The sequence below is a fragment of the Haliotis rubra genome, unplaced genomic scaffold, assembly GCF_003918875.1.
Source record: "Haliotis rubra isolate DU_JTF1 unplaced genomic scaffold, ASM391887v1 Scf804, whole genome shotgun sequence".
In the NCBI taxonomy this organism is placed as follows: Eukaryota; Metazoa; Mollusca; class Gastropoda; order Lepetellida; family Haliotidae; genus Haliotis; species Haliotis rubra.
Window position 1 is genome coordinate 385,956 of NW_025767529.1, and position 17,247 is coordinate 403,202.

The 17,247-nt window shown below is 42.7% G+C and overlaps 2 protein-coding genes across 3 annotated transcripts in view; both read right to left on the bottom strand.

Moving 5' to 3' along the window:
• Positions 1 to 11,182, bottom strand: part of LOC124261687 (failed axon connections homolog) — a 56,203-nt gene extending 45,021 nt beyond the window's left edge. The window contains exon 1 of one of the 2 annotated variants that reach the window (XM_046696035.1): positions 11,032 to 11,182. In XM_046696035.1, coding sequence (XP_046551991.1) covers positions 11,032 to 11,069 — 38 coding nt within the window. In that variant the 5' untranslated portion in view covers positions 11,070 to 11,182. Of the gene's footprint in view, positions 1 to 3,925; positions 4,141 to 11,031 lie in introns of those variants that run through there. The other variant, XM_046696036.1, reaches the window with a different exon arrangement.
• Positions 1 to 17,247, bottom strand: part of LOC124261691 (failed axon connections homolog) — a 49,079-nt gene that overhangs the window by 21,522 nt on the left and 10,310 nt on the right. The gene's annotated exons all lie outside the window — the stretch shown is intronic.

Sequence of the window (17,247 nt, forward strand, 5' to 3'; positions counted from 1 at the left end):
CATGTTTGATATTCCATCAGGTGATAACTAATTGTTGAATACACTGGTAAAATAACGCTATATTGAAAGTAACACACTATGTCCATTCCAAACTAAAAGCCTATTAGAAACGAAACATTCTATTTTCCGACCCTGATTTAAGATACATGAAGATTAGCGGATAAAATGGATAATGAAGCATTGTTTTTTGTAGCTTGGAAGCAGAGATAGTAGCCATAGAACTGTAACAAGATATTTATTGATGAAACCTACAGCAAATTAACAAGGCAACATAGGCTACATGCTGTATGAAATATGTAATCTTAAAATCAGTTTCCCAGGGTGGATGAGATCGGAATACAGAGAGAAAACACGATGCGATTGATACATTTAGGGAATCAAACACATACCGTTAGTACTTGTTCCCTTCATACTGACTGACTGGAGAGTATATGCCACAGTGTTATATGTCACATCAACTGCACCTACAATAGGAGACCGATAGCTACTGTAGTAGATGGTGCCTCTATATAGTCCCAGGTTCCTGGGGACGGCGTTCAGTGTGGTCACCTCTGTACTCACATTATTGGACACAGTCATCTTCATCAGTTTCTTCTGTACACCATAATACAACACACCTGCTGTCTGGTCCAGGGTTACAGCATACATACTGCTTCCTGTGGCTAATGTTGTCAGACCTTGACCATCATATGTCACAGTGAACAGTTTCCCGATGTTACACCCATATATCCTCCTTCTCTTTGTGTCAAGAGCTATTTGCTTTGGAGAACTACCGTACTTGGATAAGTCAATGATGGCAGTGAAGTCTTTCCCCTGTGTAGACATGCGGCTGATTGAGTAACGTGGTTGATAGGTGGCTATAAATACGATGTCCCGATCTTCATCCACTGCCATACCGTATGTCTCTACACCTTCTCTTAATACCGTCACGTGACGTGTATCCAGGGTAGATGACACTATCTTATCAGGGTTGTATAACCCTATGAGAAGTTTCCTTGTCTTTGTTGTATATGCAATACATCTGACCTGCTTCATGGTGTGGTACTGATAGACACTCAGGGAGTTACTGTGAATGTTGAGTTGACGGAACTGATGTGGGGTACCTGACGACAATGGAGCTATCAAAATCCTACTTTTCTCTTCCTCTGGTCTGAGTGTCGTTGTTGACACAGATGTCCCGGAAGCTGGTGTAACATCTAGAGGAGCGGGGGTAGAAGGAGACACCGTGACATTTGTTATAAGCTTCGACATCTGTGACTGACACGTCTCCTTCAATGTCGTTATTCGCTTGATGTCTTCTGTGAGTCTGGCAGTGGTAATATCGGCCTTCTCAAGTTCTTTTTCCAGTTTATACTTATCTCTCATACAGATATAACTTGAATTATCTTGATTCCACACATGTGCCTTCTTCAGGAGAGATTCGTGAAATACGGTCGTCTCGCTTTGGAAATCACTGAGTGATGTTGAGACATGGTGCAACTGTCTCTTCATCTGATGATAGCCCTGCTTCAGATGCCGCACCTCAGAGACAACCTGACTTTTCACCATGTCTTGAAGAGACTCCCCTTGTAGAATCTCGGCCATGGCTTCTCTCACTTCATCCCGTATGTTTTCCTTTAACTCAGCTCTCAAGGATGCCCGGACAACATCTATGGTGTTTAGTATCCTTGTCTCCATAGCGATCACACCCACCTTATTATCAAGCAAATCCTGTTCTAGTTTGTTTAGGACAGACACCATATTGTCATGGCAACTACAGAAACAGACAAGGGAGATAGACGTCAGCAACCATGACATGTATTTGAACTCGGCCATCTTGTGAACTGTAGAGATGTCTTTGTCCGTTAAAGTAATTTATACATGAAACCCTCCGTATGGTTCGACGAATCCTGAGAGTGACAGGTTGACGTGAGGTACAGGTTTATATCTACTGTGTAGCCAGAATATAATCAGGGTTGAAGGTCGGTTGGTTACCACGTGATATGTCAGAACACTCACGTATCTCTATGTATATAATATATAGAACATAGCTCTATCATTAGTGATTTAGGGATGTCAGGTTGCATTGCACAATCGATGCACTCACGTTGGTGAAAACAACCATGAAGGGTCACCCCTGAAGGACGGACGGAGAGAGAGAGAGAGCGCTAGAGAGAGAGAGAGAGCTAGAGAGAGAGAGCGCGCTAGAGAGAGCGGGAGAGAGAGAGAGAGAGAGGGAGAGAGAGAGACAGAGAGAGAGAGAGAGCGCTAGAGAGAGAGCGTTAGAGAGAGAGAGAGAGCGCGAGAGAGAGAGAGAGAGAGAGAGAGAGAGCTAGAGAGAGCGCTAGAGAGAGCGCTAGAGAGAGAGAGCGCTAGAGAGAGTGAGAGAGCGCTAGAGAGAGAGAGACAGAGCGCTAGAGAGAGAGAGAGAGAGAGAGAGAGAGAGAGAGATTCAGGAGAATTGACATTTTGAAGTTAGTGGATACAATCAGAGGTGATAATGATTAGCCCGGAAATGCAGGTACTTGCAGCCTTACGGTTTAGTGCAACGGGTTCGTTTGTTTCGCGCCTTTTCCCGGTGGTTGAAACACGGTCGAAAATAAAAAAAATAGCACACTGCACCTCGAACTGAATCTGTTAAGTCGGGCGTAGTAACACCTAGGCTTAACCGACGTTGTGCATGACGTGTAAGAGCAGGGCGCTACTAAGCCCGGCCATACGGCCACAGGTCTTCAAAAATTGCGTCATCTGTCAGGGTTACTTGTATTGAAAAGAGTAACAATAATCAAGCCAGGAAGCAAATACGATTCCCAAATCACATATATACGAAGAATCATATATGTCTTTAAAGACAGCAACATATATATGCCATTGCCCCAAAGTATTCCAGAGATTGCAACACACAACAATAAATGCACCTTTCAACACATGAATCAACTTCGTCAATATATCTTATTTCCTCTATTTCTCTAACAATCTGTCTATATTTGATAACTGACAAGATTACTACATTGAAGAGCTGCCCTCTTGACGTATTACATGAGTATATTTAGCTCATATAAAGATGGGCAGATATATCATGAAAACTGAGAAGATTACTGCATTAAGTGAGTGAGTGAGTGAGTTTAGTTTTTAGCAGTATTCCAGCAATATCACAGCGGAGGACACCAGAAATGAGCTTCACACATTGTACCCATGTGGGGAATGAACCCGGGTCTTCGGCGTGACGAGCGAACGCTTTAACCACACCTACCCCAGCACCCCGACTACATTGAAGAGCTGTCCTATTGTGGGTATAAATTGTGGTCCCGAGCAGGTGAGGTGAGGTGAAATGGGGTTTAACGTCGTAATTGAGACTATTTCGCTCCAGGCGGAGGCTCTAAAACATTACACCGCGGAGGCGGTCGCGGGCATACAAACGTGCAAGGTACACACGCACACGTAGCTTTCTCGTGATATAAGTGCACACATCTTGACCCCTACCTTCAATCCCCATTACTAACTGTAAACGTACTTCAGTCTTGTTTTCATGCTCTTATCAGAGAAAACCTCGACACGAGGAATACAAAGTCCAGCGTAACTGGGTCGCGTTACACATGGAGACTCTGATATCATGGGTATTTTAGGACTCATGGCCAAACTGTTCCTAGGCTCGTCAGATGGCGCTCATACCTCACTACCTCAACACTCATTAGTGAGGTTTGTTGGTTTGTACCCTGACTTTGTCCTAACCAATACCCCACCTGGATAACGGCTGTCTGTTAATTATCGAGTCTGGACAATGTAATTTAGCTACTGAGCATTCATCCACGCTACTGGGATATGAAGACATCCGTCAACCAAGTCAGCCAGTCTGATCTCCAGATACATTTAGTTGCCTCTTATCTATCCATATGGGTTCGTTAGTGCAGTACGTGTAAAATTATGTCTCTGTGGATGAGCATACCTCATTGTGGTGCAGGGCGTCTAGCGTGGTCCCTTTTATCAAGTGACGTCAGTTTTACACAGTGTTGTAGCTGAATCAGAGTTAAGACATATCACTGAAGGGTACAAGTACGTGACACTCACGTCAGTTTTACACAGTGTTGTAGTTGAATCAGAGTTAAGACATATCACTGAAGGGTACAAGTACGTGACACTCACGTCAGTTTTACACAGTGTTGTAGTTGAATCAGAGTTAAGACATATCACTGAAGGGTACAAGTACGTGACACTCAGGTCAGTTTTAGACAGTGTTGTAGTTGAATCAGAGTTAAGACATATCACTGAAGGGTACACGTACGTGACACTCACGTCAGTTTGACACACTGTTATAGTTGAATCAGAGTTAAGATATATCACTGAAGGGCACACGTACGTGACACTCATATCTGCTGTAACAGTGGCCACCTGGTGACGGTAGCATGTCTGTGAGTACAGGGGACCTAACTTCGTGCAAACTGGCAGCCCTGCCAAAACCAGTCATGTCACTGAACCACTTCATTTGTGTGAGTCAGTCCAACTTGAGGTAGTTGTCCTGAAGTCTTGGGAGGTTTTTAGGTGTGACTTGCATGTTACGGAAGTCAAGGGAGGTTGTTCGGTGTAACCTGTATGTTACGGAAGTCAAGGGAGGTTGTTCGGTGTAACCTGTATGTTACGGAAGTCAAGGGAGGTTGTTGGGTGTAACCTGTATGTTACGGAAGTCAAGGGAGGTTGTTGGGTGTAACGTGTATGTTACGGAGGTCAAGGGAGGTTGTTGGGTGTCACCTGCATGTTACGGAAGTCAAGGGAGGTTGTTGGGTGTGACTTGCATGTTACGGAAGTCAAGGGAGGTTGTTGGGTGTGACTTGCATGTTACCGAAGTCATGGGAGGTTGTTGGGTGTACCCTGCATGTCACCGAAGTCTAGGGAGGTTGTTGGGTGTAACCTGTATGTTACCGAAGTCTAGGGAGGTTGTTGGGTGTAACCTGCATGTTACCGAAGTCTAGGGAGGTTGTTGGGCTTAGACCTTTTGAAACTGATGATCTGAAGTTTATGTCTATTCAATCGATATCTTATTTCCTATATTACTCAAACAATATGTCTGTAGTTGATAAATGACAAGATTACTACATCGATCAGCTGCAATAATATGGGTTTAAAATGTGGCCCCAAGTAAATGTCCCAACGTCACTGTTGTAGTGTTGTTGTAATGTGGAGCTATGAACCGTTGCCTTAATGCTAGGGGTGAAACGGTACGCTCTTACCACGGCACGGTACGGATTGCGGTACTTCTGTTCAGTCCGTTTCGGTAAACGAGATAGGATCACAATGCAGATCACAATAAAATAAAGGTACGAAAACTGAAAATACCGAATGTTTGGACTGCATTACGGTATGCCGAATAGAAGGCAAACTACCTCGGTATACCGTTTCACCCCTACTTAATGCAGGAAGACAGTCCCGTTTGTAAGGTTCATGGGACAAGTGAGCGAGTGAGTGAGGACTGCTAACGACAACCAGCAATTGTAAAGCTGCTATTTGCGTCGAAAACTAACTGTGGATCCAGTGGGAAGGCTCAGTGACATGGCTGAATGCATGGCATGGACACCCTTGGCGGCTTTAATCATTTCTCGTGATATCTATCACAGGTTTGTCTGGCACGGAATCGATTATTCACAAGTCACCGTTATAATTATGGCTTGTTCTTTTTTGGTTTGTTTATAGCCATATCAACAATATTCAAGATATATGTCGGCGGCGGTCTGCAAACAATCGACTCTGGACCAGACAATCCAGTGTTCAAACATCATGAGTATCGATCTACATAATCGGGATACGCTTTCATGTATCAACCAAGTCAGCGTGTCTGATCATCTGATCCCGTTAGTTGTCTCGTACGACAAACGTGGATTGCTGAAGACCAATTCTAATCCCGATCTTCACGGGTACAGCGAGAAGTAAATGGAAATACTTCATGTAATGTCTCAATCAACCAGTTGAGTATTGCTGCTAAAAACATAACAAACAACAGACTGCTGAAGGATCTGTATATACAGTGCTTTTAATATGACACATACACATATACAGACGCATGCGCACACACACTTACAAATATACAGACATAGTGTTCTATGTGTTGACTGTTTATGATGTTCTTCACCGATAGAGGTTCACGGCTCTACGTTTAATCCTATTGCCGTCGGGTTTGATATTCCATCAGGTGATAACTAATTGTTGAATTCAATGGTAAAATACCGCTATACTGAAAGTAACACTATCTCCATTCCAAACTAGAAGCTTATTACAAACGAATCATTCTATTTTCCGACCCTGATTCAAAATACATAAATATTTGCGGATATAATGGATAATGAAGCATTGTTTTTTGTAGCTTGGAAGCACAGATAGTAGCCATAGAACTGTAACAAGATATTTATTGATGAAACCTACAGCAAATTAACATGGCAACATAGGCTACATGATGTATTGAATATGTTATCTTAAAATCAGTTTCCCAGGGTGGATGAGATCGGAATATAGAGAGAAAACACGATGCAATTGATACATTTAGGGAACCAAACACATACCGTAAACACTAGCCCCCTTCATACTGACTGACTGGAGAGTATATGCCACAGTGTTATATGTCACATCAACAGCACCAACACCAGTAGGATCATAGCTACTGTAGTAGATGGTGCCTCTATACAGTCCCAGGTTCCAGGGGACGGTGTTCAGTGTGGTCACCTCTGTACTCACATTATTGGACACAGTCGTCTTCATCAGTGTCTTCTGTACACCATAATACAACACACCTGCTGTCTGGTCCAGGGTTACAGCATACATTCGGCCTCCTGTGGCTAATGTTGTCAGGTCTTGACCATCATATGTCACAGTGAACAGTTTCAAGTCATTACACCCATATATCCTCCTCCTCTTTGTGTCAAGAGTTATTTGCCTTGGATCACCACCGTACTTGGATAAGTCAACGATGGCAGTGAAGTCTTTCCCCTGTGTAGACATGCGGCTGATTGAGTAACGTGGTATAAAGGTGGCTATGAATACGATGTCCCGATCTTCATCCACTGCCATGCCATATGTCTCTACACGTTCTCTTAATACCGTCACGTGACGTGTATCCAGGGTAGATGACACTATCTTACTCGGGCTGTATAACCCTATCAGAAGTTTCCTTGTCTTTGTTGTATATGCAATACATTTGACCTGCTTCATGGTGTGGTACTGATAGACACTCAGGGAGTTACTGTGAATGTTGAGTTGACGGAACTGATGTGGGGTACTTGACGCCCATGGAGCTATCAAAATCCTACTTTTCTCCTCCTCTGGTCTGAGTGTCGTTGTTGACACAGATGTCCTGGAGGTTGGTGTAACATTTAGAGGAGCGGGGGTAGAAGAAGACACCGTGACATTTGATGTCAGCTTTGATATTTGAGACTGATGTGTTTCCTTCAATGTCGTAATTTGAGATTGGATATTGGCAATGGTAGCGTCACACGTCTGTAGTACTTTTTCCAGTTTATGCCTATCTCTCATACAGATAGCACACGAATTCTCTCGATCCGACATACCTGCCTTCTTCAGGAGAGAGTCGTGAATTACGGTCGTCTCGTCCTGGAAATCTCTGAGCAACCTTGAGACATGGTGCAACTGTCTCTTCATCTGATGGTAGCCCTGCTTCAGATGCCGCACTTCAGAGACAACCTGACTTTTCACCATGTCTTGAAGAGACTTTCCTTGTAGAATCTCGGCCATGGCTTCTCTCACTTCATCCCGGATGTTTTCCTTTAACTCAGCTCTCAAGGATGTCCATGTGACATCTATGGTGTCAAGTACTCTTTTCTCCATACGAAGTATATCCATCTTATTATCCCGCAGATCCTCTTCAAACTGTTTCAGCTTGTTCAGGACAGACACCATACTGTCCTGACCATAACAAGAACAGATTAGGGAGGCACATGTCAACAACCATGGAAGATACTTGAAGTCGACCATAGCTAGGATTATACAATATCTTCTGGGATATCCCTGTCCGTTAGAGTGACTTGAGGGTGTACCTCTCGGTATGGTTTGATGTTTACTGCTACGGACTGGCTGACGCAAGGTACAAATATACATTAACTGTGTTATCACGACCTACTCAGTGTTGCAGGTCACCAGTTGCACAGACTGTGTGAACAGAACAGGTGCAGGTATCACAGTTTGCCTGCGTAACATACACACAGAGACAAATATACCTTCACCAAAACAAACACGCGCGTGCACACGCATACACGTATATGCACATTGCTATATAAATAATGTTCTGAGCGTAATGTTAATCCCTTCTTCACCTCACCTTACTGCGACATACAGTTTATGTACATTCTGTCCTTCAAGGAGGTTATCAAGTTCCACGTATGGGGAAAATACTGACATGACGTAACAGGCACGCCAGAATTGAAGCCGTGTTGAAGTTTACAATGCAATCTCTGGATAGTTGTTTGTCAAGTCATTCGCGGAAAGTAAATGAATAAGGGAACCGTTACCTTTAGAATTAAGATACAATACTATAAGTATTCCTAACTGACCATGCATGTTAAACTGCGACTGAGTGGACTACGACTATCACACCGGTATTAGTTCGAACTAGTACAGGAAGACACCCACAAGCACGCAGTGGTAGGTCATGCGACCATCAACTACATTATATCTCACCCCTATCCCATCTACTTCAACCTTGTAGCATACTATAATGGGTGGACCTCCTCCCTACACCATGCTACCCGTGAAGATCCGGGATAGCAACCCATGTCTTCAGCAACCCATGGTGTAAAAGGCGACTAACAAGATCAGGTCAGGGTCAGGCTCACTTGGTTGACACGTATCATCGTATACTAATTATGTAAATTGATACTGTTGATCACTAGCTTGTCTGTTCCAGCTAGAATATTGCTAAACTAGAGTCCGTCGCTAAACAACAAACCGGCCAGCCAGCCAACCAGTCCTACTCCATACAGATGCCTTGATGATTAAACAGACTTTGCCGTATTAAGAGCAAACGGTGCAAAGTCTAGCGTGTTTTGGGTACGTAAAACTCGCTACCTTGTTGAGGGATTGCATGCCTGGATGCTGAAACAGGACTTGTGGAGAGAATAGCAAATGGTACACCTGCAGATTCTCACTTAATCGATATTATACCCATCACGGTCAACCTCCTTGGCAGAACCAAAGGTTTAGCTTTGGGTTCGAGTGTTTGTATTAATAGATATGTGAACTGCACAATATCGTTTCCTTACTAAGGAGCAGGTATGTTACTGGGTTTGTGGACATGTTGTGTAGTTCATTCCAGGGTAAGCAAAGCCATGTCTAGGACAATTGCCACCCGCACAATTGCCAACTAGGACAATTGCCCCCCGGACAGCATATGCGTGATCACCTGGTCATTTGGAGCTTCTTCTCGACTCAGGACGTCCAGGAACCTCCAGATGGATGGGTAACAGCCTGACATGTTGGTTAAGAGGTGTCGGTACCACCCCTCGAGGTGATTGTTGGTTAGGATTAGGACATCCAGTGTTCTCTGGTGCTGGTTCCAGGATGAGATTGGGAAGAGTGGAAGGCGGCGACCTCTGCGCTGTGGACGATGTTCGTGTCTTCGAAGTAATCCACTACTGGTTGGAGCTCCTCGGGCAGGTGCTCTGTCAGGGACTCGAACGCTCCACCCACCTCATGTTCCGGAATGAATGCAAGGACGGGAATTATTCTAGATTGGGTCTGAAGCTGAGGTGATGTGGAGTATTCTGCTTGTAGGCCTGAACTCTGGATCCGTCTGTAAACATTTTGGCTCAAGTGATAGAACCATCCCTTGATCTCATCATCCGGGAACTCTGCCACAGCAGCAATCCAAATGGCCCTCTCGTAGTCAAGCATGAATAAATCAGGAGCACAATCACGCCAGTCCTTCACCTGTGAAAACATTTCCCGGAAGGTAACCTCCTGCTTGCTAGGCAACAGGGCAAACGCACATGGGACAACAGCATCATTACCAACCGTATTCGCATATATTTATCGTTATGCAGTCAATGAGCCAACGTTGCCTTGTTGTTGTGAATGCAAGAGACACAGGCAGCAACGACCGAGCTCCAATACAGATGGGTAGTCCCTGTGAAAATGAAAGTGGAAGGGCACCAAGCACACCTTAATGCTTAACCCTGTTTTAGTGTACGCTCATTACGTCCATAAATCCTTTTATCAACCAGCAACATACTTTGTTCTATATGGGTATGTTTGGGGCACGAACTAACACACGTTAAGTTTCATTTTGTTTTAGTATAGACGCTTTTCCTGAAATCGAAATAAAAAAGCTACTTAGTTAATAAAATATTATTCAATGTCAGTTAAATAATGATACTCAGTCAATGATTGTTTTCTGCTTCTTCAATCATTTTGTTTACATTTGGTGCTAGTTTAGTTCATATCTAATAACCTTGACTGCTATGGTTATGGTATCCAAATCAGCATGTACACATTCAGGAAGAAGCATTTCGAGAATGACGTAGCAGAGTTCCTTGTGCGTATTTCTTGTCTTTTCTGGAGGACTTGACAGACATAACTTGTATTTGTTGTGACGAAAAGACGAGTGTTCTATACTGACGAGTGTCAGTTTGGATGAACGTCTTAAATGTGTATATGCTACGTGTGTTATATTTGGGATTACACTTTCTTAGTAAAGTACAGATTCTACTACTTTCGTTGGGTTGAGTCCCATGCGGGATTCGAACCCACAACCTCAGTGTCAGGCACCTTATCGCCAAAATCAGACGCCGAATCCGTAGAAGTCGCGATGGCTGAAATATATTTATCCATAACAAACTTTTAAGGACATGACGTTTCAAGAAAGGAAGAATTTTTGCCTTTTTGAAACATACATATGTATTTCAGTGCCAAGCAACGAATTAAGATTATGAATAATCACGATGAATATGACTTGCATAAAATAAGTGATCTTTGATTTTTTGTCAGTGTCATGGCTGATGAGCGTCAAGTGAAGTTCTTGTTGAAGAGCACATGAATATTTTAAAGTCGGCGCCTTACCTTAAACAGCTGAGAGAACACGTGGGTGTCTGATCCATGTACTCTGCACCAGTGTGTGCAGTATGTTTTCGTTCGTGGCCGTTAAATGGGCCTGTCAAGTGCTGGGTTTCGAAACAAATATCCACAGGACTGCAAACGCTACATCTGTGAGCAAGTTGAGATGGAAGTGGTCACCACCAACGTGCGTGTGGCGTTCGAGAAACATCACTAGACTTCAATAATATGCATGTCACACACAACAACTTCACTAGACTTCAATAATATGTATGTCACACCCAACAACTTCACTAGACTTCAGTAATATGAATGTCACACCCAACAACCTCACTAGACTTCAATAATATGTATGTCACGCCCAACAAACTCACTAGACTTCAGTAATATGCATGTCACACCCAACAACTTCACTAGACTTAAAAAAATATGCATATCACACCCAACAACCTCACTAGACTTCAATAATATGTATGTCACACACAACAACTTCACTAGACTTCAATAATATGCATGTCACACCCAACAACCTCACTAGACTTCAGTGATATGAATGTCACACCCAACAACCTCACAAGGATTCAATAAAACGCATGTCACACCAAACAACATCACAAGGATTCAATAATATGCATGTCACACCCAACATCCTCACTAGACTTCAGTAACATACATGTCACACCAAACAACCTCACAAGGATTCAATAACATACATATCACACCAAACAACCTCACAAGGTATCAATAACATCAGTGTCACACCCAACAACCTCTCTAGACTTCAATCATATGCATGTGACACCTACCAACCTCACTAGGCTTCAGTAATATGCATGTCACACCCAACAACCTCACTAGACTTCAATAATATGCATGTCACACCCGACAACCTCACTAGACTTCAATAATATGCATGTCACACCCAACAACCTCACGAGTCTTCAGTAACATCTAAAAAAAAAGACTCAGTGCACCTCAGCAATGTGTATGCCACTCCCAAAAACTTCTCCAAAACTATATTAACATGGAAGTCAAACTCAACGAGCTCACTAGGTTTACTTATATGCATGTCGCCAAACACCCTCTTAACAGGTTCAGTAATATGCAAGTCACACCGAGCAACCTCCCTAGACTTAGGTAACATGGAGGCCACACCCAGCAACCTCCCTACACTTCAGTAATATGCAAGTCACAAGTAACAACCACCCTAGTCTTCAGCAATGTGCAAGTTATACCCAGCAACCTCCATAGACTTCAGTAACATTGAGGTCACGCCGAGCAACCTCCATACACTTCCGTAACATGCAAGTCACAACTAACAATCTACCTAGACTTCAGCAATATGCATGTGCCGTAGCACCCAAAAACCACCCCTAGACTTCAGCAACATGCAAGTCACAGCTAACAAACTTCCTAGACTTCAGTAACATGCAAGTCACAGCTAACAACCTTCCTAGACTTCAGTAACATGCAAGTCACAACTAACAACCTTCCTAGACTTCAGTAACATGCAAGTCACAGCTAACAACCCCGCTAGACTTCAGTAACATGCAAGTCACAGCTAACAACCTTCCTAGACTTCAGTAGCATGCAAGTCACAGCTAACAACCTTCCTAGACTTCAGTAACATGCAAGTCACAGCTAACAACCTTCCTAGACTTCAGTAACATGCAAGTCACAGCTAACAACCTTCCTAGACTTCAGTAACATGCAAGTCACAGCTAACAACCTCCCTAGACTACAGTAACATGCAAGTTTACTCCCAACAACCTCCTTTGACTTCAGTAATATGCAAGTCACAACTAATTTATAACAACCTCCCTAGACTTCAGTAACATGCAAGTTTATTCCCAACAACCTCCTTTGACTTCAGTAATATGCAAGTCACAACTAATTTATAACAACCTCCCTAGACTGCAGTAACATGCAAGTTTAACTCCCAACAACCTCCTTAGACTTCAGTAATATGTAAGTCACAACTAATTTATAGCAACCTCCCTAGACTACAGTAACATGCAAGTTACTCCCAACAACCTCCTTAGACTTCAGTAATATGCAAGTCACAACTAACAACCTCCCCAGGCTTCAGTAACATAAAAGTCTACACTCGATAACTAACAGCCAGCCGTTACCTCCGTGGGGTAATGGCTAGGATAAAGTCAGGGTCCAAACCAACAAATCTCACTAATGAGTGTTGAGGTAGTGAGGTATAAGCGCCTTCTGACGAGCCTAGGAACAGTTTGATCATGAGTTATGCCACCCAAACCGAGGAGGAGTGTTTTATCCGACTTATGAACCGTCATGAATGTAAAACACATTATTTTCAATTAGTCCAAATGTTTTGTGTACACGTACTGAGCAGAACAAAATGGATGGAACAGCCCGGAAATGATGGAACAGCCGGTGTCAACTGGGATGCGACTGGCAGCCAACACCTTACCTCCACGCGCAATGCACGCTCTACCTGTGTCCTGAACGTGCGCTGAAAAACCCAGGTTATCAAATGGTCGAAATTTAACCTGATGTACTTCAAAACCTGGGTTTATAAATGATCGATGCAAAGTCACGGCAGGTCTACCCAATGCGAAGATAGTATTATCAAAAAATATCCATGATGTCAGAGTCTCCAGGTGTAACGCGACCCATTTACACTGGACTTTGTATTCCTCACGTCAAGGTTTGCTTATCACCAAGTCTCTGTGTAAACACGGTGTTGACTGTATCTCAAGACTGAAGTAGGTTTAAAGTTAGGGAGGGGTGTCATGTGTTAGAGTTGAAGGTAGCAGTCTACATGTGTGCACCTATATCACGTGAAATATACGTGCGTATGCACGTGTAAGTTTGTACTTGCGGGTGTGTCTTTATGTGTCCGTGTGTGTAGGTGTCTCTGTTCATGTATGTATGTTACTATGTGTATGCTTGCATGTGCGTGTGTGTACATGTGTGCACCTGTGTCTGTGTGACTGTGTCTGTGTGATTGTGTCTGTGTGCACGTGTGTTATTCACATGCATGTACACCCGAGCCTCCCGGTCGTAGTTTGTTCCTTTAAATACTGACAGTACAACAAGCATCGTGGTATTCGTTCTTACCTAGTCACTCACTAAACCATTGTATAGAAGATTGAAGAATGTATCTATATTAGACAACATGCTCTCCTGGTGATATTTACATGAGTCATCAAAATAGGAATGCAACGGTCTGCTTTGTACTGACTGACTTCCTAGTATAGTTACACATACAGCCTTTGGATTAACCTATTCACTTCCAGGATTATTGTTCCTAATTTCAATGCAAGGAACCCTGACAGTTGACGCATTTGATGAAGAACTGGTCACTAATCTGAGAGTGATAAACCCTGACCCCGTTTGCTTAGTTTAAGGCACTGCTCCGAAACTATCATGGACTTTGGGTGTGTGTGTGTACGTGTGTGTGTGTGTGTGTGGTTGTGTGTGCGCGTGTTAGTGTGCCTCTAAGTCCCTCTGCGCTCTCTCTCTCTGCTCTCTCTCTCTCTCTCTCTCTGCGCTCTCTCTCTCTCTCTGCGCTCTCTCTCTCTCTGCGCTCTCTCTCTCTCTGCGCTCTCCCTCTCTCTCTGCGCTCTCTCGCTCTCTGCGCTCTCTCGCTCTCTCTCCTCCCCTCCCCTCTCCCTCTCCCTCCCACGAAATTTAGAGGCTATCAATTCGGTCTAAGATTCATCTCATTTCCAAACACAGCATGTTTATCTCCTATATACCATGGTTATGGTCTGTTAATCTCCTATATACCATGGTTATGGTCTGTTAATCTCCATGGTTATGGTCTGTTAATCTCCTATATACCATGGTTATGGTCTGTTTATCTCCTATATACCATGGTTATGGTCTGTTAATCTCCTATATACCATGTTATGGTCTGTTTTTCTCCTATGTACCATGGTTATGGTCTGTTTATCTCCTATATACCATGGCTATGGTCTGTTAATCTCCTATATACCATGATTATGGTCTGTTAATCTCCTATATACCATGGTTTTGATCTGTTTATCTCCTATATACCATGGTCATGGTCTGTTTATCTCCTATATACCATGGTTATGGTCTGTTAATCTCCTCTATACCATGGTCATGGTCTGTTTATCTCCTATATACCATGGTTATGGTCTGTTAATCTCCTCTATACCATAGTTATGGTCTGTTTATCTCCTATATACCATGGTCTGATTTATCTTCCTTTCTTTCTTCTTTTCTTTGTTTTCATTGTTTCAATTTAAACCATGTTACAACGTGTAATTTGACCTATATCGACATCAAATTACAACAAACGTGTTTACACGTGTTAGTTATTTTTGTTCAGTCTGTGTGTGTCTACCTCCGTTAACTTACGTACAGTGACCCACTGTCCTACCTGTTATGACTATATGTATGATATTTGATAATGGCTGATATTGAGCAGTACAGACAGGCAGTGAGAACATTTGCTGTAAAAATATATTCAAAATTTGCAGTCCGATTTACGAAATTCATCCACAGTTTTAAGTTCTTGTGTCTCTACAGTCCTCAAGTATCTGTAATTGCCTCTCTCATCCTACTCTGCTGTGGCGACATTCATCCTAATCCAGGGCCGAATTATTTCACAGACTTTAAAATAATACATTTCAACGTACGCAGTTTGAAAGACAAAACTGATTTACTTGACGCAGAATTTCGATCTTATGACGTTATATGTCTAACAGAAACCTGGTTGCATGTAGACATCAGCAGTGTTAAAATAGCAATACCTGGATGCCACCTACCATTCAGGAAAAATAGGCAAACTCGTGGTGGCGGTGGCGCGATGTATGTCAAAAGTAATCTATACGCCAAGCATATGGACAATCTTGACACCCCCGGTCTTGAGCCGGTGTGGATACAGATAAAGTGTAAACATAGTTCTTACCTAATCGGGTCCGTCTATCGAGCAGATAAGAGCGCGGGGTACTGGGACCTGATTGAGGAATCGTTTTGTAACGCTGTCGACCTGAACATGTACACTATCGTTGTCGGTGACTTTAATATAGACGTCCTTCGGGAAAATCGAACTAAAATAGATAACCTTCAATTGATGTGTGACCTTAAACAAGTTATATCAGAATCAGCTAGAATTACACCGCATTCAAGTACCCTGATAGATTTGTGTTTTGTTTCGAATATTAAAGCTGTAAATGAATCGGGAGTTCTTGTGCCTATCTGCAGTGACCATTGTCCGATATTTGTGACCATCAAAGAACCAGTTCCCCTCCCTATAAACTATAAGAGGAAAGTTTATAACTATTCGTTAGCTGATACAGTAAATATGAACAGGATTGTCGATGATGTTGATGGTGATATTTTATTTTCTTCTAATAATATAGATAAGATTGCAACCGATTTAATATCCTCAACAGCGAAAATCTGCGATCAACATATACCAAATATGACTGTCACTATCAGACCTGCAGATCCGCTATGGATGACGAGTCTAATACGTTCTTTGATTCGGAAACGTAATCGTTTGCAAAGAAACGTAACCATCCAACGAAGTGGGCTTAATTTCAGATCAGCAAGAAATAAAGTTACTTCCGCTATCAGAACTGTTAAACAAATATTCGTCTCTATAATTGAAGATTCTGTTAATACCTCGCTCGGTATACAAAACGTGGTGGCGTCTGACTAAAGCGTTCAAAACTCACGCAACAATGACAATCAATTTCGAACAATTATTTTCATCGATACAGTCTATAATGATCCCGAAGAAATCGCAAATGTTTTAAACAATTACTTTATCGCTCAGTCGACTATTGTAGATCCAAATTGAGATTTGCCCGATACCGAGGTTCCTCGTAACTCGTAATATTGACCAACATCACTCTAACCCGCTATGACGTCAGATATTTTAAGGTCACTGGACACATCAAAAGCGACCGGCCCGGATGGGATTGGATTGGAAATAAAGTACATGTACTTAGATACACCGCAAATAGTCTAACATCCATACTTTATTATTCAATTTATCGCTTAGCCAGTCAATTTTTCCCTGCATGGAAAGAAGCATCGGTAATACCTATTCACAAGAAAGATAGCATTCATGAATGTTCAAACTACCGTCCTGTTGCACTCACATCTTGTTTATCGAAAGTCTTTGCGAAATGTGTATTTAAATATGTATTCAACTTCCTAAGAGATAACGACTCACTGACATATGTACAATCAGGGTTCATGCCAGGAATT